At 42.2% G+C, this 26385-nt stretch overlaps 1 protein-coding gene across 3 annotated transcripts in view; it reads left to right on the top strand.

The window, feature by feature from the left end:
• D2HGDH (FAD-linked oxidases family protein) overlaps positions 1 to 25541 on the top strand; it is a 75710-nt gene extending 50169 nt beyond the window's left edge. For 2 of the 3 annotated variants that reach the window (XM_087374672.1, XM_087374671.1), the window contains 9 exons: positions 2629 to 2724; positions 2820 to 2929; positions 3059 to 3139; positions 9164 to 9264; positions 20168 to 20276; positions 23448 to 23553; positions 23659 to 23744; positions 25002 to 25127; positions 25298 to 25541. In XM_087374672.1, the coding sequence (XP_087230798.1) occupies positions 2629 to 2724; positions 2820 to 2929; positions 3059 to 3139; positions 9164 to 9264; positions 20168 to 20276; positions 23448 to 23553; positions 23659 to 23744; positions 25002 to 25127; positions 25298 to 25414 (932 nt within the window). In that variant the 3' untranslated portion in view covers positions 25415 to 25541. Of the gene's footprint in view, positions 1 to 2628; positions 2725 to 2819; positions 2930 to 3058; positions 3140 to 9163; positions 9265 to 20167; positions 20277 to 23447; positions 23554 to 23658; positions 23745 to 24961; positions 25128 to 25297 lie in introns of all 3 variants that reach the window. The other variant, XR_015541001.1, reaches the window with a different exon arrangement.
• Positions 25542 to 26385: the final 844 nt, after the last annotated feature.

The raw sequence follows: 26385 nt of genomic DNA, 5'->3' as shown, positions 1-26385 counted from the left end.
TACTTTGTGTCTTATGACACCTAGTACTAGTGGTACCACTAGGACACTAGGTCCTAGGGTTCTCTTTTATAGTACTTTGTACTTTCATTTTCATTCTAGTTGATGTGACGGCTTCCACTTCTTGCTCCACTCTTGTGGATCCTTTTTCTTCCGTGAGCCTACAATTATTTTCCAAAAAACAAGTGTGTGAGACATTTGAGGATTGGAGGCTGATCACCCTTATGTCGGTCATTTACAAATTGGTATCAAAGATGCTCGTTGCTCGCATTAAGGATTTCTTGCATGAAGGATTGCATCCTGCTCAGTATTGTTTTGTCCCGCGTAGGCATATTACAGATAATATGGCCGATGCTTATGTGGAAATTGAATATGCAAAATAGACCCAGCAAGATGTCCTTTCGATGTAGGTGGATTTTGCTAAGTAATTTTACACTGTCCAGTGGGACTTTATTGCCCAAACTATGTGGGCTCTGGGTGTTGGGGATAAGATGCAACATGTTATATACTGACTGTATCGAGGCAGAAAGGCTGCGGGAATCATTCCAGGAGATCTTACAGATCAATGGACTCTTCTTTTCTTCTGTGAGGCAAGGTTGTCCTCTCAGTGCATTGGCAAGGTTGTCCTCTCAGTGCATTGTTGTATGCCATTGCTACTCACCCCATGCTTCTTTACATGGATCATCTGGTGGATGTGGGTGATTTGCATAGTCTGGAAATCCTTGATACGAGAACGTTTGTGGCACAAGCCTATGCGGATGATTCATTCTTTGTTCCAAAAAATACAGAAAGGGATGAGTGCTCTTTCTTTGTTTGGATTGGCTGCTAGTTTGCATGTCAATTTTGGAAAATCTAAGCTCCTTCCTTTGCATGACAAGGAATGGCATTCCCTGCTTTAGCCTGGACAAATAATACAGCCCATGCAGATAGTCAGACATCTTGGTTACCCTTTGGGGTGGAAACTGACTCGCAGACAACAACTGGATTGGGTGCTTCAGAAACTTAATAAGAAACTAGAATACTGTAAATTTGATACTTGGCCTTTGCATGTTCGTTTCTGCGAATTGTCCAATCTAATCTACTAGCCTATATTCAGTTCTATCTGCCTTTGATGATGTTTACTAAAAAGGACATCAACTCCTTCATGTCTGCTATTATGGAACTCTTCTGGAGGTCACATCATCATTGTAAGGCTCTCAGGCTTCTTTTTGTGGAACACTTATGCACTCCAAAAATGCATGGGGGACTGAATATTCTTAATATTATATCTTGACTCACAAGGGAAAAATGATGTTCCATTTCATGCTAATCAGCCTTGGACTGTTATGATTTGTCATTTTCTACTGCATATTATTACTACAGTTTATAGTTTCTGGGAGCCAACACAATGGGATTTCCTCCTTGGGCACATTCAGGGCAAAATTCGGGGTTGTCCCTTCGTTACTCGGGTGCTTTTTGATTGGAAATCCATACTCTCACATCTAAAATGGATTGGTCGGACTTCTTCGGATTGTAACTCCTTGCGTGCTGAAAGTATTCACTGGTCAAAGGCTTTTGCTGCTCCTCTAGCTTTGCAAGAGCCCAGGCACTCTTATTTTTTTAATATGGTCAGGGGGATTCGTCTTGTGGCACAAATCATGTGGTCTATAAGGCGCAATGCAAGGTGGTGGAGAGGTAGACTGTGTCACCTCTGGAATTGCAAACTCCCTCTGCGCCAAGAGGTTTTCTTTGGAGAATAGTTGTGGGTGTTTTTCCTTCTGGCTCGAAGGCATATGGGGCCATCTACGTGTCATCGATGCTTAGCTGCTTGGGAATCGATGGCTCATATATTTTGGCATTGTCAAGAGTCATGAGATTTTCTTATTTTGTTTGGAAAGGATCTTGCGGGCTCACTTTTCAGCGGCTGTCTTTGGCAGGCTATTTTGGCTGTTTGGATTGCATCCTGACCGGCAGGGATAGATCTTTTCTTTTCTTGGGTTTGCTATTGGGCTTTATGGACTGTTTGGAAGGATAGAAACCATTGGGTTTTTGGTGACCTTTCTCTAAATAAGTTCTCCTTCTTCAGAGGGTCCATCAGGCAGTCCTTTTATGATTGCCTGCATGTGGACCAATTTCATTACTCTCAATAATTGGCATATATGCAAGTTTTCTGAAGATGTAATTGCTCTCCTTCTTGGAGACAAATTTGCCTAATATAATTATCTGGATTTCACCCCCAAAAAAAGTGTGTGCGCGCGTGCGTGTGTGTGTACATACAATGAGAATCAATACAGTGGTTTCACCGCACCAAAAAAAGTGTGTGTACATACGTACATACATACGTAAAACAAAAGAAATGGAGGGTATCAGGTGATGGACAGAGGTTGGCAGGGTGCATGGGGTTCTAAATCCAAGGGAAATGATTTCCTAGTCATACCCCAACATTTTCATCCAGTTTGCAAACGTTTTTCATGAGGAAACAACATTTTCCTATGTTTTGTGAAAATGTCCCAGAGAGTTACTGATGCCAGAGAGTGAACTGGACTTGCTTTTTGTTTGAAAAATACAGCACCCAGTGAACCAGGATGGTTCTTAGTCTTAAAGGACGTGTAGACCCATATACTAATATTTACTGCATATGTTTATGTCTAGGGCTTGAGGTTGTTCTTGCAAATGGCAATATACTTGACCTTCTCGGAACATTGAGAAAAGACAACACTGGATATGACTTGAAGCAGTTGTTTATTGGTAGGGAAAACTAAACATTCGGCAGTTCTGTTACAAATTCTGGGTGAAGTTTATCCTTGTATCACTAGTAACAGTTCTTCTCTTCTATTTGTAAGGTTCTGAAGGGACGTTGGGGGTGGTGACCAAAGTGTCCATATTGACCCCACCAAGGCTATCCTCTGTGAACTTGGCATTTCTTAGCTGCAAGGATTACTTCCATTGCCAGGTATCTTCCTCTTTTCAGTGGTTTGACTTCTATCTATCTCCATGGTAAACACTTTTGAAGGAAGACTGCATGTGTCATAAATGGACTTTATTTATTTAGCAGATGTTGAAGAGTCTTTGATATTTACAGAAAATTTTATGGGAAGCTAAAAACAGGCTTGGAGAAATACTTTCAGCATTTGAGTTTTTGGACAGGCCTGCATTGGATATGGTAAGTCATATGGAGAGTTCCACCCTTTGTTCAGTTAGCTTGACACTCTTTCAATACTTGAAAACTTTATGTGCACTCACTAAAGCTGAAAAACTAAAAGCCAAGTCTATGGATGCTCAACAAACATAATTTGACTAATGTGATGTATCATGTATTAACATTGTTTGGCGTATTTGATAAACATAGATTTGCTCACTAAATAGTTTGGTCTTTTCCCGTTCTCCCTTTTCCTCTCTCTCTCTCTCTCTCTCTCCTCTCTCTCTCTCTCTCTCTCTCTCTCTCTCTCTCTTTTCTTCCTTCTCACATAGAGAGAAGTTCACTTTTGACGGGCTTCCAAATAGAGATTCCTATACATATTTGGGAGTGCTCTTCTCTGGCCCAATCTTCACAATGAGACCAGCTATGCAGGCCCGATTCAGCAGGGGCCATGTGCACTTCCCAGGATCGAGTGCTAGTGCTTTCATTCTCACGTCCAAGATCCCAAGACCAAGTGTCTTCTCTTGGACTTTCTGGTCTGCCCACATAGTATGTATGGCAGTCCCTGCTAGGGCCTCGACCTATCAAAGATGGCTTGGGCTCTAGTAGAGAGGCTCTGGGTTTTACTTCTCGCACAGATGATCCGCAATAAGCCTTCCCCCGCTGGATGTTGAGTTCCCTCTAGCTTGACACAGCCTTCGAAGTGATCACCTCCATCGATTCAAACACTTTGGTTCCACTATCACGGCTGGCCTTATCTTCATCTGTGACATTATCGGCCGAGGGAGATCATAGATGTTGGTATACTTAGACATCCAGATGGTTTGCGAATCTTGGACTTCACATAGGTACAATGTTAAGTTTTGATTTTTATGACTCTTGGATCAGAGAGGTATCATCTATTTATAGATCAGCCTGTAGCCAGGTTCCCATTCCAAAGGAGACAAATTTCAGATCTTGAGATCAGTCCAACAGGGATGTCCAATTGCTCCTCTATTGTACTCATTTGTGGTAGAGGCCGTGAGTTTCTCTATCTTAGATCTAGTTTCGACTGTTTTGACTTTCTTGGATTGAGACTCTCTCTTAGAAAGGACGAGGAGTTATTGGATAGTAAGCTTGCAGATGACATGGTATTTTTTTGTGTGCCTTCCCTTAGACCCTTTTCATGCTTTTAGGGAAGCCTTGAGTGTGTTTTGCCCTGCGGTAGGAGCCATAGTAATTGGTACAAATCCAATGGCTTTTTGGGTTAGGGGTGAGGACTCTTTAGATTGGATTTAGATTTTGGCTTCACTTGGGTTCGGAGATCAAGCTCATCCAAAATGAAATTATTCAACATAATTAGCTGCCTATCGATCTCATTTTACACAACGGGTGGGATCCTCCTGTTAGAAACATACTGTGTGTGTGTGTGTGAGAGAGAGAGAGAGAGAGAGAGAGAGAGAGAGAGAGAAAGAAAGAAAGAAAGTGTATTATTGTCCACTAAAGGCCAAAATGGGCCCATGGGACATCAAGAACTCTGCATACAAGATAGCACAAAATCAACGTGCCACAAAGAAGAGGCATCGTCGAATATCATCTAAGTGCTACGCAATACAATGCAAGTGAAAGTACATAATGTCAAATCTGAGCCTAAATACAAAGTAAACTAGATGCAAGAAAACCGCCCCTGGGTGCAAGATGGGGGGATGAGTACAATATGCCAATGCAAAGATACAAGTCCAGTTGTCACGGAGTCTGAGAACCAAAATAATACTGGAAATCCTGTCCATCGACTCTGCCTCCTGCTATGAGAGTACAAATCTGAGCAAAGGTGAGGTGAGCGGCTGGTGGGGCGAGATCTCCATGAGTAAGTCTCCTCCGAAAAGCTGCCATCATCCTGGATCGTCTGGAGATGAAGCGGCGAGTACGTCCCCTATGTAACAAGATCCTGCGGCGTCTACAAACCATCTCATATGTACATCCACAGGGTGGAGGCATGTGTCTTGTGTGAGCTCTGACCTCCTCATGCTCCTCCTGGTCTCTGTCCTCTGGTATAGCGTGTGCCTGAGCTCTATCAGGCTGGGCTCTATCACGCTCCGGTCTGTGCTGATGGTCTCTGAGGTAGTCTCGTCGAAGCATAGTGGCCTCCCTGACATAAAGAGCTAGGCAGTGTTGATCCTCGTAGTCCATCACTCGTGAGAGAGGTCCAAAGCCATCCGTGAAGAGACAGTGGGCTTTTTTGTGTGGACAGATGACCACAAATGCTTATGGACATTGACTAGTTGATCCATCGGAAGTAGTACTGGGCAAATTTCAAGGTAAAATACCTCGCTGTCCATTTTCTAATTCCTTGATACAGGACTGGAAGCAAGTACTCTCGCACATCAAATGGTCTCCCCTTCCTACTTCTACAGATTCCTCACTCAGATTGGAAAGTATTCATTGGAGTGCTGTGTTCTCCTCTCCCCTTGCAGCTCAACAACCCATCAGAGCTTATAATCTTATGAAAATGGGTATCCGTTTCATTGATGATGTAGTAGATATGCAAGGAAATATCCTCACTTTTCCAGTAGCATGTCGACAATACAATCTGGGGATGCATCATAGACCTATATGGAAAGCTATTGCTGATCTCTTACTCCCTCTAGTTCCGATACCGACATTGAATGTCAGAGACAGGCTTCAAGATTGGCACCTCCAGTCTTCAAATACTAGCATCTCCTCTAAGCCTTTGCATTTATTGACTTCTATACAGGCTTATCGATTGATATTACCTCCTCCTTGGATTGCCCATCATGCTAATTCTCTATGGCATTTGAACAAGCCATTAGCTTGGTGGAAGGGGAATTTGCAATTGTAAAATGCCATTGAAGCAACGTCTATTTTTGTGGAGATGTATTGTTGGTATTCTTCCTGAGGGGTGAAATTGGCTCAAAGGCGGATAGCTTCACCTCTTTGTCCAAGATGTCACCTTACTTCTGAGAGTATTCCACATCTACTGTGGTCTTGTTCACATTCCAGAAACCTTCTAGACAGAATCTCCTATTTCTTATCTCCAGATTTCCAGCACACAGGTTCTCCAGGTTTTTCTGGATGTATGGCAAACTATCAGCATCTCTGTCACAGTATGCTCTTTTCTTCCACTGGATCAGATACTGGGCCTTATGGACCCTCTGGTTGCAGCGTAATCAAGCATATCTGAATTCTCCCCTTCAGCGTCCATATGAGTTCTTCCGAGCCTCATTGCGGCAATCATTATATGATGCCTTACATGAGGAAGATTTGGATGTCTCTTGTATTCAACTTTTCTTTTACTGCTTCTGATGCATAGGGCTTTGGCTCTCTTTTGAGCACTGCCCAGATGTAAATGAAAGTTTCGTAATATAAGTATCTTGGTTTCACAAAAAAAAAAGTGTGTGTGCATGTGCACATGTGTATGCACATGCTAGTGTGGGAATCCCATTGTGACTAATGAGGACCTCAACAAAAGTTGATAGTCTCAGAAAATGACAGAACAAAAAGTGAAGAATGCAAGGAAAGATAGAAAGGTATGCCTTCATCAAACAAGGAAAAAGAACAAAGACAAGAATCAGGGGATGGGACACAAAGGTATTGCATAGGAATTTTGGACCTTCAGGATCAAATTATGCAATATAGAACGCGTCATGAGGAATCTCTCCTGGTCTCTCGGCCTGGTCGCCGTCCATCCTCCATGCGTCGCATCCTACCAGCCTCTATCTCGAGCTGATGCGAAGAGACTCTAAGCTGGCCAAGGGCAATCCTCAGTGAGTGGGACATGTGGATACCTGTATAGCCTGGTGGAATGACAAACCCATCCTCTGAGATCCGAAGGAAGTGGTCACGATATGTGGCCATCTTCGTCGGAAGCTGCTTGGGATAAATCCAAGTGCGATACGTATGAAGCTGCAGCAAGTCTGCTCTCGTGACCTGGCTAAGCTTGTGGCGAGTCAACTCGAGATGAGGGGCATCCATGCTGTATCGGAAGGGAGGCAGTCTATCCATGTCTAGTCCAAGAGATGTGAGCCACCTAGTGAGTCTGAAGTACCAGCAGTATCGGGCCCCAGATCGTGCCAACTCCATAGAAGATGCAAGTGCTAACCATGGCAACCGAGCTCTGCCTGCTGCTGAGTCTCCAAACTCCCTAACCCTGTGCAAATACATGACCGACTGAAACGCTGCATCCAATGCAAGGGGAGTAGCTCCAAACTCTGCTAGCATGATCTCGTGCGGAACTGTAGCCTTGGCCCTAATGAGCCGAGAGAACATGATGATCTGTAACCTCTCTACTCGTCTCCAATCTGCAGCGCCGAGGTCTCTTGCCCAGAAAGGAGCTGCATACATCGCAGCTGGTCTTACCAATGTATCAAAAAGCAAAGATTTCGTATCGGGATGCTGAAAGTGGGACTGAAAACATTGACGCTCAAGATGAGCCAACGAAGCATACCCTTTACTAATCCTATCTCGTGCTGCATATGTCATGGTGAAGACCGGTCCCCTGAAAACTGCCCCCAAATAAGTGTACTCTCTAACAAGCTCAATGGGATGTCCGTCATAAGTGAAGCAAAACTCATCCGTGCTGTAAATACGATTAGAGGTGTTGAAAACCATAATCTTGGTCTTGCCAAGGCTTACGGTCAACCCCCTGTCCTGGCAAAACCTGTGGAGTGCCTCAATATGTGCCTGGAGGCCCTGAGCAGTAGAGGAAATGAGAACCACATCGTCCGCATACAGGAGGATAGGAATGGAGGATCCTGAGAGAGTAGAGCCCACACCGCTTGTCATCTGTACAAACATCTCTAGCTCATCAATATATAATCCAAAGAGAGTAGGAGAGAGCGGGCAACCCTGCTTCACCCCAATCGTGCTGTATACCTCCTCTGAGAGCCCCTCACGTGTCCGAACCCGACCAGTGACCCTCTCATACAAAGCCATGATAGCCCACTGTATCTCTCCACTGAAGCCCATCTGACGAATCCTCTGAAACAATCTGAATCGCGGAACTGTGTCAAATGCCTTCCTGAAGTCCACGAAGCAACAATAAAGCCGTTGCCTTCGTGACTTCGCCTCCTCTACCAGTGCCCTGAGTGTGAGGATGTGGTCAAGTGTCGAATGATCCCTGCGAAATCCAGCCTGCCCTCTGGCTCTGAGTCCTGTCGTCTAGAGAGAGAGAGAGAGAGAGAGAGGCTAGGGAGGAAGGAAATGATACTGAAATGGAGACATTATGGAAAGGCTCATATTCATTCATCAAGTGTCAAATGACAAGTACAAGCCTTTATAGGCTACACACTCACACAGCAGCACCAAGTGCATATGGGATAAGTCCCATGGTGACAAGTGGCACTCACACATGACTCACACAACCTACCTTCGCACTTGGAGCACCTACAACTACTGCCTTGCTGATTTCGGACCTACTGCAACATTTCCAGCACTTATCTTGACCACAAGGGCTCCTCTTCTGGTTCAGTTCTGCATTTCGAAGCATTTCCTTGCTGTGTTTTCATTAGGGTTTGCATTTTGGAGCCTCCAAGGTCATCAACAAGCTGCTGAAAATGTTTATTCAAGCATTTCTTCGACCGCCTTGCATTTGTCAAGGCTGCTGATCTCTTTCAGAGCCCTAGATCAGCCCCTCTATTTGCTGGTTATTCATTTAAGCTTGCTGGCTCTTCATTTGCTGCTGCAAAATTTGATACCTCAGTTTGCTACTATGGAGCCTAGTCCTCGTGGTGAAGACCCACCACATGAGACGTATGACCTGAAGAAGGACGCTTGTGCCTGGAAAAGCATCCATCCATCCATCTATCTGATTTAGCTGGAACATTTTGGGATGCATAGCTCTTGTATATCAAATATGAATCTGATGTTTATGCTTTTAGGGGTTGCAAATGAGAGTTACAATTGCAAATGGGTTTTTCAATTAAGTTTTTATTGTAATCATGAATCACTTTCCTGTAATTTGTTTTGCTGCATTGACAATGTAATTTTAGGTGCCTTGATGGGAATATTTAATTTCATCTCACAAATTTTAAATGTTTTGTGATCATGAAGGTATTAAATCATTTGGATGGTTCTCGAGATCCGTTACCAACCTCCAAACAGGACTTCTACCTGCTTATTGAGACAACTGGTAGCAGCCAAAGTCATGATAGGTAATCTCATTCTTAGCGTAACCATGACAAGGTAGAACTAGCCAATTGATCGTGCAATTGAGCAAATATACTTTAGTACCTAGTTCAAAAACGTTGTTCAGGATGAAATATTCCTTGCGTAATTGTGTTGATGAAAAGAAATTCTGTATAAACATTTTTTCTGTATATACTGATAGTCTATTAATAAGGAATAAATTTGTTAAAGTTTACGTGTGGCTATCAAGTGGGGGATTGACCTAATCCAAGCCATGACAAATACAAATGTATGATGTTCATGGTAAGTCAGGGTAATGTATGTGATGTCCATGGTAAGTCACGGTGGCTTATTCTCTACAGCAAGGGGATGCATGTTGTCTTTGAATATGTGAATTCATCATCATGAGGGCAAATTTCAATGTGTCTATATGCTAACTTAGTTGTAGCACCTTCTTTGACATGTTCAAATCTCTATTAATACCCCCAAATCCAGAGATTGCAGACATAACTATGCTGTTTCTTATGAATTTTGGGCACAAATTTCCTTTTATTCATATCTTGTAAACTACCTGAATTAGGTGCATGCAAATATTCATCATTATATCTTTTAAAGACTATTTGTTCTCCGAGTTCTCTCATTTAGGAAAATTATTACATATTGTTCTGTAAAACCATGAATCATTCCAATCTAAGTTTGATTTGGAGAGAATAAGGTGTAATAGGTCATCATTTCACATCCATACTCATTATATATTTTCATCTCAATGGTTTGTTATTGATTTTGTACACATGTTCACTTGAGTTCTTGTTTCAATACTTGGCACATCCAGCCAGTTATCTTCCTCATATCAAGTGCAATGGTCATCTTCAGTTATATCTCTTTACCATGGTCTTCACCTGAGTTTACACCATCTTGCTGTTTTTGATGGCATCTTTGCAATGTTAGCCATAGTCACACTTCTGATGGTTCTCATCCAATCAAATCTAGTGATAGGACGTTGAGAGCTAGTGCATGGGGTGGATCTCACTAGGTTTGGGATTATATTACAGCTCATAGGGTTGATTAGGCACGTTGGTTCACTTTATTGGATTATCCTCCACCTTTTAGCATGCCTCATTAGAAAAGGATGCTCTGCACATCCACATGCTTTCCATACCCACTTATTAGGTTTATATACCGTATAATTATCGTAGTACCTTTAGACTAGGCTTCTTGTGCTATGTAACAATGCCTATTAATGAAGATCTATAGTTCCAATCTATAAGGCAGACAAAATCTCCAAAACCAATTTTTTAAAAGAGTATTCTAGTTAATGGAGAAATACCACGATCATTCAAATGCACATTACTTAGTGAGTCAGTGCACATCATGCCCTAAGTAGCGGTTTCAATCCAAGTTAAATGTGAGTCGTCGGGCTTGAGTTTTAGTCCTAGCAAGCGTAGGATATTCTATTTTTTATTGGTTTATTCTATAATCAATTGTGTATATGGGTAGAGGAAATTATGGGCAAATTTTTAAAAGAAAATTTAACTTAAAGTAATTAATATATTAATTTTGTATCCTTTGTATCCTTTTAAATTATAATATAATTTAATTAAAAAACATTTAAATAATTTCTTTTAAAAATCTTTTCATAGCTTTTTCATACCTCATAGATGTTTGCATGCTTTCTTGTTCATTTTTCCATGTTGTTTGTTGAGATCTAGCTTGCTTTTGTCTCCATCAGTCTCCTATCTTCACAATCGCCATAGCAGTGCCAATCTCTAGTGCCCATTTCCTCCCTTGTTAATTGTGAAATTTTTCTATGCCAAGATCTATGTGCCATTGCCCATAGCTTGCCTACATCTTTCTCACTTGCACATGTTTTTAATTGCAATTCACCTTGTGAGCCTGTTGATCATCTACAATCATCAGTTCTAGAACCTTGTGCATGCAAGTGTCAACCTATTGGAGAAGTTTTGTATTATTCAAGACTCCGAACAAACATGGAGGTAGCGCTTATCACGCAAGAGCACCATGTGGTTTGAGGATGGGGATAGTGTGGACATCTGGGCTGTTCCAGGGTCTCCTAGCAGATCGTGCAGTAGTTTTGCACCTACCAGAAGCCATCCCGGGCTTCTAGACTTGAAGAATTTCTCCAGCAGGCTTTCAAGGTTTCTAAAAAGAACAGATTCAATCTCCTATCAAGATTGGACTGCCAGGGATCAGAGGAGTGGCAGAGGGAAGAGGAATTGCTGTTTTTCTCCTGACAAGGGCTGGTTTTGTTGATTTCGCCTGCCCCATAGTGCCAGAGAACTGCTCCAGACAGACTTGTTTTCTTGCTTCCCAGGGCCTTAAAATCGATCGACTGCCTCCCAGAAGCTTTCCTATTGCCTCAGAACCTTTAGATCCTATTGCTTTGTTGCAGCTATCCTTTCTATACGCCAAGAACAGACAAGATTGGTTGTCTTGCCAGCCTCTGTCCTGCCAGGACTCCCTTGAAGGGTATCAGAGCTGCTAGGTTAGAACCATCAGCCAGAATCGGAAGAAAGGCCGCCATTGGATATTGCACTAGATTGGGATGCCTTTGTGTGATTGAAACTGATGCATAGTAGGACGGAAGGGCTTGTGAATGGACTATTCAGTTGGCTGATTTTGGGCTGACACACGACAATGCTACGTTTTGTATTTGGATGCCTTCTGAATAATAAAGAAATACCGAAAGGGGCACTAAGTTTAGGGCCAGTCTAGTCTCCGGTGCAAGACAAGGGCAATCTAGCTCTTGGGTGTTGTGTTCTAAACTGTTTTGGTTTGTCCTAGAAAGCTCTAAATGGCTGGAAATTAAGTATTTGTTGGTTATTATCTGTTCATTTCCCTTTGGAGATTCCGAAGGCCGGTTTCAGTGGTTCCCTTGTCGGGATATCGCCATCTTCCTCAAGAGAGTGAGCCGTGGTTCTGCTTGGGTCAGGACAACAAATACTAGTTGCTGTAATAAATTTGCAGCCCAGAGAAATTTTCAGCCATGACACATAGCTCTGATGGAGGGGAGAAATTAGGATCTTTTGATTATACTGCATGGTGAAGATTAGGAACAACCCATTCAATCAGAGTAGGCTACTGAGGGTTCTCGACATGAAAGAGGAAGAAGTTGAGGAGCCAAATGCTGATGCACAGTTCAGGGCACAACTTCAAGGAATCGCTCAGACTTTCGCACAGTTGATGCAAGATCCACGCTTTGCAGAGTTTTTGAATGCTCCTTTTAAACCCAAGAAGAAGAAGAAGAAAATGCAGCAGCCTGGTGTGAGTTGCAATGCCTTCTTGCATCTGGTATGGATGGAATCCCCAAAATCTTTTATTTTTCGGTTTGAGACAGCAGACTTTCCCCCCATCTTCTATGCCTACATGTTATTTTGGAGGAGGTTTAGTATTCTAGGCTATGGTTGGACCTGAGCAAGACATGGGGATGCTTCGAAATTTCCCTTTTGGATTTCAGCCTGGCATGTAAGGCTATCAGGGACAGATGTTTGGAGGTATGCCTACTATGATGCCTAACATGATGTATGGTAACATTGGGATGTAGCTCAGGATGTAGACTACTATGCCTAGTGTATGATGGGAAATTTTTCTTGAATGCCTAGAATGACTGCAACGGGACCAGGAATGGTCAATCTTGTTGTGAGTTATGGGCAAAGTGCAACTAATCTTGGTAATCTTATGCAGCCTCCGTATTTACAGCCACCCACCTATGATAATCTCACACCCAAGGGAAAGCAGAAGGACTACAAAGAGGGTGGCTTAGTTGTAAAATTTGACACCTTTAATGGGAGTCAAGACAGGTTAAAAGCTCTTACTTTTATTCAGCAGTTTGATGCAGCCCACTCAAGTGGGAATTTTACGGAGTCATCAAAGATTAGAAAAGCTGCCACTTTCTTGAAGGGTTATGCTTTACAATGTTGGACAAATCTTTTTTTGCAAGGCAGAGCACCTACCACTTCGGTGGATTTTAACCAAGTCTTTTCAGTTGCATGGTTGACTACTACATTTAAAGTTGACATTATGACTGCTTGGCATAAATTGGATGCAGATAGTTGCCGCAATTTGGAAGAATACAATAAGAAATTTTGGGAAGCCCTGTTGCTAGTGAGTTCCTATCGGCATGTTCCATTGTCTGAGCAGACAGAGCAGACAGAAGAAATATTGTTGTGGGTTGCTGAAGGAAATTCATGACTTTTGCATGAAATCCAAGGTGTCAACATGTTTCGGCTGATAGAAAATGCCAATACAGCTTATGCTTTGCTACAGGACAGGTCAATTTGTTTTAAGGGCAGCAAGAGGGAAGAGTTCAAAAAGAAAGACAACTTCAGTAAGCCTACAAAAGCTACCCTTGTTGTAAGACGTCGGCGTGTTCTCAGGTCTCGTCCCACGAGGTTGACAGAAGTAGGGATACAAGTCCTTAGGGAGCAAAATAGATGTTTCTACTGCAGGGAAGAGGGCCATCAGGTGCATGAATGCCCACATAAGAAGAAAAGAAAGCAGCCCATGAAGGATAAAAGTGAACGAAAACTAGAACCCAATGCCAATCAAAAGGGGAAGAAGCAAAAGCCATCTGTTGGACTTTGTGCCTGATATGATTAGTGATAAGAGACAGGAGGATGACACAGAGCTTGGGGAAAAGTTCGTGACTTTTTCTTTGACCCAAGTGCTAATGCAAATTTCATCTCTCCTGAGTTAGCATGCAAGCTCGGTATTTGACTAGAAGAAATGGGTTCACTTGTGCAAGCAGACATGGGCGGAGTACATCCATCACTACGATTATTGGGAAGCTCTGCCTTCATATCCAGAGTTATGTTGATACAGATGAATTTATATTATGACTCTGAATGGGTGTGATGTGCTTTTTGGATTCCATGGTGTTATCGTCTTCGGGCTATTGTTGATACCTATAATAAAACGGTTACCCTGACTCACAGGGCAAAGAATCGTGTACTTGATGTGAAACTCGAGGAGAGTCCATTCCAGTTGTATCTGCTTCTGCAATTTCTTTAGTAATGAAAAAGTATATTTCTGCGTATTTGATTTTTGCCCAAGAAAAAGAGAGAGAAGATGATCGGCCACCTCTTTCTGGTTTGGATAAAGAGCGGACAAATTTCTTGTTTCAATTTCAGGATTTTTTTTTTTGAGTCTTTACCAGGGGAACTTCCGCCTGAGAGACCCGAAGACCATGCTTTCGATAGTAACCCACCGAATATACCACCGTACAGGGTCAACGCTACTCAATGAGAAGTAATATTGAACTAGGTAAATGAATTGTTGCATAAGGGACTGATTCGGCCCAGTTTCTCCCCGTACTATTCACCAGCTCTTTTGGTGCAGAAGAAGGATGGATCTTGACGGATGTGCATCGACTACCGTGCACTTAACAAGATCACAGTGAAGAACAGGTTCCCCATTCCTCGAATTGATGACATCTTGGACACACTTGAGGGGTCTTCCATTTTCAGCCACGTTGATCTGAAGAGCGGGTTTCACCAGATCCGCATCAGACCAAAAGATGTACACAAGATTGCTTTTAGAACCACTTTTGGGCTATATGAGTATCTTGTGATGCCATTCGGCTTGACCAATGATTCTGCTACATTCAATCTTATGATGGACATGATTTTTAGAGAGCACGGGTCTTTTATGGGGACATTCTTTGATGTCATCATTGTGTTCTCCAAAAGTGAGGTAGAGCATTGATACTTGTACAGAGGTCACAACAGCAATAGTGGACTAGAAAGTGCAGCTTGGAGGGAGAGAGCAGCTCTGATAGAGGGAGAGAGAGGGAGAAGGTATAGAGGTGCAACTGAAGCTTGAGAGAAGCTCCAAGAGGTCTGTAGCTAGGAATGGAGGGAGAAAGAGTAGAGGGGAATGAGCAGCTATTCCAGGAGGTGTTGTAGCTAGGAATGGAGGGAGAAAGAGCAGAGGGGGATGAGCAGCCACTATAGGAGGTACTGTAGCTAGGAATGGAGGAAGAAAGAGCAGAGGGGGATGAGCAGTTGTTGCTATAGGAGGTGCTGTAGCTAGGAGTGGAGAGAGAATGAGCAGCTGCTACAGGAGGTGCTTGAGAGTGAGAAACACAGTGGACCAGAGCAGGAGGGGGAGACATCTGGCGGTTGTGTTTGAAGAGTTGAGAAAACATAAGCCGGTCATTAATGCAAAGAAAAGTGAATTCTTCATGCCAAAAATTCACTTTCTTGGGCATATCATTTCCAAAGATGAAGTCCAGATGGATCCGGTGAAGGTTGAAGCAATCCGGAATCGGCCACCACTCAGGAACATTCACAAAGTACGGAGCTTTCTTGGGTTATGCTCATACTACATGAGGTTTATTTGTTATTTTGCTGAGATTGCTTCACCTCTGCATGCTTTGCAAAAGAAAGGAATATCTTTTCGATGGACTTCCAAAGAAATTGCAGCTTTTGAAGAGCTGAAAGAAAAGTTGTGCTCTGACCTTGTGTTAATCTGGCCAGATTTGAGAAAGCCCTTCGCTGTCTAGTGTGATGTATGTGGAAACAGCACTGGAGGTGTTCTTATGAAGGACGTAAGGGTCGTTGCTTATGAGAGTAGGGTGTTCCAGCCTACAGAAATGAATTTCCAGATTTATGAAAAGGAAATGCATGCTGTAATTCATGCCCTTTCACAATGGAAGCACTACTTGCTAGGTGCTGATTTTTATGTTCAAATAGTTCATTCCTCGCTGAGGTATTTTCTCACGCAGAGAAAACTATCTGAGAAACACATGTGCTGGCCCAGTTTTCTGTCTATGTTTCATTTTCAGATCATGGTTGTAAGACACGTTAAGACACGACACGTTAGACACGCTTCAGACACGAGTGTCTAAAGTGTCTTAAAGATAAGACACGTAAGACACGCCATTGTGGTTATAATAATAAATATTTAATTAATATATGTATAAGTATACAAATGTACAACTTGCTAGCATAGCTAGCTACTAGATTCTAGAAGTACAATAAGCTACACTTAAATAATGCAAGAAGAAACAATGCACTTGTACAATGTAGTTAAGAGTCAAGACTCGTCACTCAAGACTTAAAAGTTAAAGTTAAGACTCACGACTGAAGAGCTCGCAAGTTTTGAGTACTAAAAGGTTTAAACTGACAATTGAATCTTCTCACACGTGACATGAATGAAAACTGCATCTCGATACATATAATTGAAAGAAAGCTTTCGACTCTCAAGACTCAAATCTCTAAAGATTCATCCTAATCTGAATCTATGAGGTCACTGCCACTGCTAGATCCAAAGTCGCCATCAATGATAGCATGGCTAAGTCAAACTCAATGTGTGTTATTACTCCCCACCCACCAAAAAAAAAAAACACTAGAGTGTCTAAAGGTGTCTTAAGATAAGACACGTGTCTTAAGTGTCTTAAGTGTCTTATCATAAGGCACGAGTGTCTTAACAACCATGTTTCAGATTGTGCATGTGCCTGGAAACAAGAATGTGGTTCCTGATGCACTTTCTAGAAGGCCAGTGCCTAATGCCGTATCAAAGCAACCACAGGTTTCTGCAGTTTCTATTGCCAATCATGATGTATTGGATGCCATGAAAGATCAATATGCTACGGATGATGACTTTGCAAGAATATATGATCAATTGTCTGAGGGACAAACAAATGAGCATTATGCTCTTCGAGATCGCTTTCTGTTGATGCATGGCCGTTTGTGTGTCACAAAGCAGTCGAGGGCCAAGGTTATGGCTGAAAGTCATGTTCCGCCTTATGCAGGACAGAGAGGAATAGATGCAACTGTGAAGGTTGTTGAGCGCTTCTTTTACTGGCCAGCTTTGTGACGTGATGTTGAATCGTATGTCAGGACATGGATCACCTATCAGAAAGTGAAGTATGACAGGCAGAAAGCTCCTGATTGTTACAACCACTCCCCATTCCAGATAGACCGTGGCAAAGCATTGCTATGAACTTCATTTTTATCTTCCTCGTACACCGTCAGGTCATTAAGGGAGTTTTGAGCTCAAAAAGGGCCTCATAAGGAGGATATTAAGAAAAATATTAATTCCTTAATCTCTAGGGCAAAACATTGTGGTAGAGGGAAATTTTTATGTGTCATAATGAGGATTGATGTATTTTTGACAAGTGAAGATTGTACGCAACTTATGAAGCGTAGATCATGATTCTAATCTAATGGTTCAAATTGCGCACCTATTCTAGAATGTTGATTGACTGTTGATCCAAGGGCGCACCATAGACCATGGAGGCAAAGGTGGGTGCGAATTCTCATCATCGATCCTTTAGTAGATCCAAGGGCTCACATAAAGCGCCTTTTGTAGATCCTTGGATCTAATTCCCCATCCAAGGGCACGCATATCTCGCCTCTTGTCAACCATTAGATGCAAGTGTCAATCCAAGGGCTCTACATAATCAGCGGCTGTCATCATTATGAGGGCAGAGATTCTCCCTTGCGCATTTGCCACATGTATAGAGGGCACAGTCTACCGCTATGACAATCTATGTACACTGTTGGATCAAGAAAGGATCCAACGCCTCTAAACGCTCCAAGCTATGAGTGATTCATAGCCATTAGATTGTGCATAATCCAATGGATATGATTTGAGAGATGACAACCATTGGATCAAATATGATCCAACCATCCTCACAAGCCCGCGGTTTCTCCTCATCCCTTTACCTTAGGTAATCATAGTAACTTGGAGCGGGGACCATTCCTCTCCACCAAATGAGGAGGAGAAAGGAAACCTCGATTCTTTTAATGCTCTAGCCTCCTCATTGGCCTAGAGCTTAATCCCAATTCTTAAGCCCCTAATGCAAGAGGCCCTTTTTGAGTCCAAAATTCCCCTAATGCATGATGGTATCTGGACCATTATTTGCAGGTTCAGCAAACATGCTCACTTTATTCCAGTGAGGAAGAAAATTACAGCATACCAGATGGCAAGGCTTTTCATGTCTCATGTTTTCAAATACCACGGAATGCCACAGTCTATTGTCGGTGACAGGAACCCACAGATAACAAGTCTATTTAGGAGATGATTGTTTGAGAATATGGGGACTACACTAAATTTCTCATCCTCATTTCATCCACAGTCTGATGGGCAGTCCGAGGAGGCGAATTCCATTGTCCTCGACCTTTTGAAGTGCTATGTCGGGGAGCACAAGGCCAAATGGGAGGAGTATTTGCCACTGGCTGAGTTTACCTACAACAACATAGTGCATACTTCTACAGGAAAAGCTCTGTTCGAAATTGTGGAAGGTCATAGGAAAGTTCCTCCCATTTTGCATACCAAAGATAAAATCTTTGAAGCTGATAAGTTTGTAAAAAACTTGGATGAGGCTTACATGAAAATCAAGATCGCTCTTTAGAGGTCTCAAGACAAGCAGAAGAGAGTAGCCAACCGTCATCATTGTGAGTTGATATTCAAAGAAGACGATTGGGTTCTCCTTTCAGATTCTGGAAAAGATCAATGATGTAGCTTACAGGCTGAAGCTACCAAATTAGTGGAAGATTCACAGTGAGTTCCATGTGATCCTTTTGAAAACTTTTTAGGGAGATGTGCTAGAAGATATGCCTCTTGAAGAACAGCCTGAAGTTGAAGAATTGGATGAAATCTTAGTTCCGGAACAGATTCTGGCACACAAGGAACACAAGGTAAAAGGTAGAGTTATCCACCGCTATCTAGTTAAATTCAAAAATTATCCAGCTATAAATGTGAAGTGGATGAAGGAGGGTGCACTGACAAATTCACCTCAGTTGCTGCAGCTCTACCTAGAGGCATTTTAGCTTGAGCCGGTTGGGACTCATTAAAACTCAGCAGAGCGTGTAAACTCAGCAGAGCGTGTGTCTCGAGCATTTCCTGATGCTCAAGAGGGGGGTAGCACCTCCACTCCTTTGCTTCAGACTGCTCCTGATATTTAGAGGTCGCTTGGTGTCACTATCGGTCTTGCCCGAGGTACCGCTTGCTCCGACGGTATATCTGCTGTAAGAATTTTGGATCAGTGTACTAGTCACTGTAAGATTCTGTTATATATCTGGAATGGCTGGTTATCTCGAGCTCTACCAGGCCATACCTTGAATATACTTTCTGATTTTTCAATGCTGTTTTTGCGTTGTTTATGTTTCAAGCACATATTTGAACATGTACCTGTATTATTGGCAGAGTCTACGACTCAGTATTTTGGTTTTTCTGATTTTTGTGCTTGCTGTTTTAACCTGCAAACGAGGACGTCTGGTGTGTTTGAAGAGGGGGGTCTGTCACGGGGATGTAAAATTTTAATTTTTGGGAATTCACAATGACTGACCTGGCCTCAAACTAATTAAACTCGTACAGCACACTTCAGTGCAATTAATTCCATGGGCCAAGGCAAAGGATTTGAAGGTTAGAGAAGGGTCAAAATCCAGTGACTTGCAGGGCAAGCAAAGGCAACTATTCTTGGCTCAAGTGGATTGGGGGCTAAGCAAGAGATGGTCCAGCTCCATCTCAGTACAGAATCTCGTTTTTCTTGCTTCCCAGCTGTCCACATATCCTCCAGGAGACCGCCTTGTTGATTTGCCACCAGCCAGGAGCTGCTAGATCCCACCTTGAAAAAGCGCTTCTTCCTGGAGCTGTTCTATAAATTCACACCTTGCCAGGGCCATCCCGGGAGCTATTTGCTGATTCGCATCTCCGTTTTCTTGTTTCTAGTTATTCCGATTTCTAGTGAATATTGGTTTTACTTGGAATGCAAGTATCATTTGTATTTACATGGTTTTCGAGAGCAAAAAACATATAATGATTTTGATTTTTATTGAATAGTCTTGATACTATCTAAATAGAGCACGTTTATCTAGCTTTTTCCTTATCTCGTCCTCTCTTTATTTTGGAGATAACAAGAAAAAGAGTATAAAATACTATTTTGGTGGATGTGTGATATCTTAGGGAAAAGCTTGATACTTTTTTGGAGAGCTGCATTGAGAAAGGCCTTGTTGCAGATGGAACTATTGCTCAAGACACAGTCCAGTCATTGTCTTTCTGGCGTATAAGAGAGGTCAGTTTAATTATGAGCTACCATTGGCCACTAAAATGTCATATTTCCTCTTTTGGATATTGTTTCTCTAGAGATACTTGCTCTCAAGGAGTGGCCTACAATGTCTATGGTAGTTTACTCTTTTCCTTTCTATAAAGTTGAATTAGACTAATTCAAGTTGTCATCAAAGTATTGGATAATAGTAATAATCCAAAACTAAAACGTGAGATTAATCGTGCAAAATATCATTGAGATCAATAAAATTTAGCTTGGAAAGTTGGGTTCTATTGTTAAACATGTTTGACGAAAGTTGCCCTATTTGCCACAAGTTTTGTAGGTGCGGTGAGTGTGGGAGCAAGCACAAGAGTCTAGGCTGAAAAGCTGTCACATCAACTAGGAAGAAAGAAACGAAAGTACAAGGTACTTGAAGATCGACCCTAGGCTAAGTGTCCTAGGTATCACATAGGACTAAATGTCCTATGTGGCATAAAAGGCACTAAAACACTAAAGTGCCTATAACTATGCCTACAAGGCACATACCAGGGCCCATAGGGCATCACTACAACCGAGAGAAGATGGCCTACAAACCCCCCTCCATGGTATGGGCTGAAGTATTCTGGAAATGTCTCAAAATACCTGGTATTTTCTGGTCATGGTGGCACATGTTCATCCACAAGGATATAGCCACCTATGAATGTACAAGGTATGCAAGATCATGTAACAAAGGGAACCAAGTGTAAAGCCTGTCAAAAGACTTCGAACTTGGGATGAGGAAGTGCCTTTGTAAACATATCTACTATGTTGTCCTCTGTGGGAGGTAGGACAACTCTATGTCTCCTGCTGACAACCGCTCTCGAACATAATGATAGTAAACTTTAATGTGCTTGGTACGCGCATGAAACACTGGACTGCCTAGGTTGAGGTGCTTGCAGAGTATTGTGTCCATCGGGGAATTTGCCAGCTCACCTTCCTCCATCCACTTGACATCTACTGCACAATAATTCTGGAACTTCATCAGATAGTGGTGGGAAACTCTACCTCTGACCCACTTTTAGTCTGCATCTGTATCAGCCGAGAGGCAATGGGTAGGCCTCCATGGACCAAAAATAGAAGAAATATGAGATCTTCCTTGGGCCGAGGTTGGTCCACAGTCAAGACCAAAATTTGGAGATCTGTTGTTCCACCCAGTGGCCCTCCCTATATGGGCTCCATAATGGGGTCTCCAACTGTGGCCGCCTACCAATCCGCATGGTGTAGGAAAGTAACTCTTATCTCCTCAGTTCTGTCAAAGCTCCGACTCAAGAAGGCCAAAACCACTCCCCGGAATTCCACTCGATCTGTCATAATGGGCGGCCCACTGAAAAAATACTTCCCGGAAGGGAGTGGGATCAATAGCCCAGCACCTCCCTCATTGCCCAACCACTCTAATCCTTAGTCTGCCTCCCTAATAATCGTAGGCTTCATCAATGTGTTCCTTATCGGCATGAAATTGATGACGCTTGGCTATGAAAATTCCACTTTTGACTAACATTGTAAAGTCGAGCAACCATTTCCTGGGGATGAGCCAGGAAACTCAATAATCTCATTCACATGCGTAAGCTGTAACTGAATATGCTGCCATATATACAACCTCACTGAATGAGAGAGCCATAGTTTCTTGCTAATCTAAGATATGCATGCGAAACCCTTGAAAAACAATAAAATGGTTGTTCCTTACTGAGCCAAGTTACGCAGGCAAAACCCTTGAAAAGCAGTAAAATGATGCAGAGCTGCTGTGGTCACCTGTTAAAGTCACCAACCCATCAGTATCCCTGTAACTGAAGGTCACCTCCTCTTGTGTAATGTATCTCAAACTGAACTGTAGGTTGAATGTCCCTGCAACCTGTTTTGGTACTCTCTAGTGTGTGACCTTTGGTCGGTGCATGAATTGGCATAACATCATGCGCAATACCTGCCTATTGTGCCAAGATATATCAAGTTGCCCAAACCTGCATATAAAGTATGCTGTCCATCTATTCATTATGCTCATGTATGGTGAGCTTGATCTTTGTCTCAAGGCAGAGTTTCTGCTAATTTTGCAGTCATTCCTATTAAATCTTGCAAAATACTCATGACATGTTCTTTCTTGGGTCATGAAAATGCCTTTCTTTTTATTGCCAAAAATCACACCCGAAACAAACTCACCTCAAATGTGCCCAAGGCTGCAAGGGTGGAAACGTGGTAGTGTGGGCTGGCACAAGCCCAAACTCCATTCACAACAAAGAGTGGGGAGGGGAGAAAAGAAAGAAAGAAAGAAAGAAAAATGTATTAACATGTGCATAAGGACAAAAGGGCCAATGAGACTCTTTGAAATACATCATGGGGGAACTTCCCATGTAGGACAAAATATTGCCATGGGTATGATGTCATGCAGTATGATGTTATGCAGAGAGACGATGACGAGGAGCAAAAACACTTTTGCAGAATAGAAAAGTTGTGTTTTGAAGGATGGTTCTCAAAAACCCTTGGGCAAACAAAGGAATGTATGGTCTAGACCAGCTCTTGGGGCTTGTTTCTTGACCCATAGTAAGCTTTCTTCAATTTACATACTTGCATTCCTTCCCTGTGGCCTTAAATCCCTGGGGTTTCTATGGAGTTTCTTTATGTACTTCCCCTTAGAGATTATAACGCCCATTTGATACAACGTCCATCACGACTGCCAAAAAATGAAGAGTATGCTATTGGAGCAAAGGTCTCCATGTAGTCATGTGCATATGTACTTTAGACCCCGTTGGTGCCTACAATATCCTTACCTAGTTGTGAATCAGTTAACTCCAAAGTAGTATGATTTAGCTGTATTCATTTCACATTGCATGCTGCCATTCAGCTTTCCTTGGCTCCCTGTATGGGCTATATTCGTGAAAAATGCATTCAGGTAGTCATCAAAGCATGATCTAATCTTATCTGATCATCTTATAGTGAGCTTTAGAAGGGGGTGTTGATGCATGGAGCAACTCTTTCATATTTGATTCATCTTATAAGTTGATCTTAAACAGGGCGTTGATCCAATCCATGTCAATTATATGTTCTGACTCAGGTAACTGATATTGTGCCATCTCAAAAGGGATATTTAACATGTTATGATACTTAGAATTTTACATCGTGCATATATGCTTAATGTAAATTTCAACAAAATGTGACTCAAGTGTGCAGGGTGTGGCAGAAGCTTTATCAAAAGCAGGTGCTGTTTACAAATATGACTTGTCAATCCCAGTGCCACAGCTGTATAACCTCGTGGAGGAATTGCGTGAAAGACTTGGTACATTTTAGCAACTTCATGAATGTGGTGTTTCTTTATTCCAAGGGTTCATGTGCTTCTATTTGCATTGTGTGTGCTCCCAATATAATTTTCTCTTTGTTGCAGGGGAATCAGCAGTTGTGGTGGGGTATGGCCATTTAGGAGATGGCAATCTTCATCTGAATGTTTCAGCTCCAAAGTATGATGATAAGGTCAGTCCTTTTTTAATATTGATGGAACTTTGTTAATTGGTTTTTCATGCCTCATATTACAAAAAGAGACCAGGTAGAGCGGGGGCCTTATTAAGTACTCGTTCTTTTTGTGAGATCTTGACTGCTGATCTTTTTTGTAAACTAGCAAATATCACGCTTCTCTTGCAAAAAATAAGGTAAGTTATCCATGCAGAACCTGGTATTCAGAACGGCCTGGGAAATCTCATATTGTGGTCCAGATAGATATAGGAAAATACAAGCTAGAAAATATCACGTGGGGTAATTCTTTTATTTCCATAAAAGAATTGTAATCTATAAAAACTCAAGGTCCTGGCTGGAATGAAAGATACTTCGTAGTTTGATTGAATTTTGTCTTGATTGAATTTTGTCTCACACAATTCCCCTCCATAATCAAACTTTTGGCAACAAACCTTGCCATTGCCAACACGTGTAAATGCTGTTGATGATCACAGTGTCAATTATAAATCAACCGAAGGCTTTGAAAATTATCAGCTCATCTTTGAGCTATATCATGGTTGTCCATAAGTTCATGGTCTAGCTGGAACTATCAATAGCTAGTAAAGGCATAGAGTGTGCTAGGTGTTGTCGCCTCATAACTATATAGATATAGCAAACTTTTGGCAGCAAACGTTGCCATTGCCAACAGGTGTAAATGCTGTTGACAATCATGGTCATCAGTTATAAATCAAACAAAGACTTTGAAAATTATCAGCTCATCTTTGAGCTGTGTCGCTTAGTCCTTCAGTTCATGGTCTAGCTGGAATTATCAGTAGCAGGTAAAGGCATAGAGTGTGCTAGGTGTTGTGGCCTCATAGCTATGTAGAGATAACAAACAAAAGTAGTTGGACTTACTGTTTATAGTTTTGCATCCTGTGGAGCCTTTGAAAAGAAAAGAAGAAAGGAAAAAATGAGAGTACGCCATAAGTGAATAGGATTTAAGCAGTTTTCCCAGTACAATTTTTTTTTTTTGACACAATTAACGAAACTCTCTCTCAGGACTTTATCATTCTTGAATTAACAGTGTCTTATTTTGATTGAAATTTTTATCTCTACCCAGAAGTTATGTTGTTCGTCAGAATCCTATAGAGAAATCACTTGTTCCATTCCAAATATGCTCAACAGGATGGCTTTTTTTGGAAGCCCAAAGCATGATATGCACAGGAGTAGGCTCATAAGATTGTGCGTGTCTTCTTCAGATCTCTTTGTATACCAAAACCTTTCATGGTATGGATGCAGCTACTGGCACAAATAGAACCATTTGTGTATGAATGGACTGCATCACGCAAAGGAAGCATTAGTGCAGAGCATGGACTTGGTTTTATGAAACCAGATGCAATTCACTACAGCAAGCCCCCCAAGGCAGTAAGATTCTGTCTTATACCTAAAGCAACATCTCTTTCTTGAGGCTTGTATGGTGGTTGATCACAAGTCTATTCAAAATTACAGTGTTAAAAGGCAATGTTGTGTCTTTATCTGGTAGGAAGTCTTTGTTTCATTTCTAAGTTTCTTTCGATGACATGTCTGGTTGACAGGTACAACTTATGGCAAACTTCAAGACCCTTTTGGATGGCAAGGGTATCCTGAATCCTTACAAAGTATTACCAGCATCTGCTCTGCAATCCTCTTCAAGTTCTGACCAAAGAAAGTAACTCCAAGATCAGAGCTGCTTCATTCCTTGTACATCATCTTGCTAGGGTTGTTTAAAATGGCATCCTTTTCACCATCCTCAAATCGACACTGTGTATGTTGGAGCACGAATGGCATGATGCGTTTGTAGCAAATCATGTTGGGTACTGTCTAGCATACTGAGCATCCAAATTATGCAATAGTTCGTGGTGGGAGAAGTATTTGTATTTATTTGACTCCACATTTCGTTCTTTGCTTTTGCAAAATATAGTATTCTTTGTACTTTTAAGTCACATTTTTATTGTATCTCATTATCTTCTACAAATGTTATTTTGTTCCAATTGTATAAAAAGAAGTTGTGTCGATTCCACTCTTATGACAGCCTCACCTTTTCTCTATTTGATTTGTTAGAGGTTTTAAACAGGAGTATATCTTGTTTCCTTGTACTTTTGGTCATGCTTAAGTTCTATTTTTTGTCCCTAAAAAAGAAAATATGGCCAGGTGAGTGCATGATCAGGTGGTCAAAATGGTGTTGTCCTGGACAAAGCACTATTAGTGACTGCCAGTATAGAAACTTAGGATAGCTACAACATAAGTTGGTACAAATGATGAGACTGCAAACAGGAGAAAGCTGACACATACACACGACTGGGCTCCCTGCTCACTGCTCACTGCTTGCTGCCCCCTCCTCCCCCTCACCTTAGCCCCGCCTCTCCTCCCCCCACTTCCCTCCTTTTCTCTCCTTCTCCCCCGCCATTTGTGCACCTTCTTCCCCTTTTGTGCCTTGCCATTGTTCATTGGTGCCTCACCCTCAACATGGTGGTGGGCTGCAGTTGCCACTCGTGCCTTTGGAGTGGCCATTGTAGCAGCTGCTGAGGTCGTGGGTTTACCGTGGACAGATGGGTGAAGCATGGGTCACCTTTTGGGGTGTCATGAATCAGCCGGGAGTGTTTGGTGGTCCCCCCAGCTCACATTTCATCAGTAGCCCTCACAG

Source organism: Dipteris shenzhenensis, chromosome 5 (genome assembly GCF_047967505.1).
Source record: "Dipteris shenzhenensis isolate YYH24624 ecotype China chromosome 5, Dip_SZ_1.0, whole genome shotgun sequence".
NCBI lineage: Eukaryota > Viridiplantae > Streptophyta > Polypodiopsida > Gleicheniales > Dipteridaceae > Dipteris > Dipteris shenzhenensis.
The sequence above is the reverse complement of the archived record's forward strand: the minus strand, read 5'-3'. Positions and strand labels throughout refer to the sequence as shown.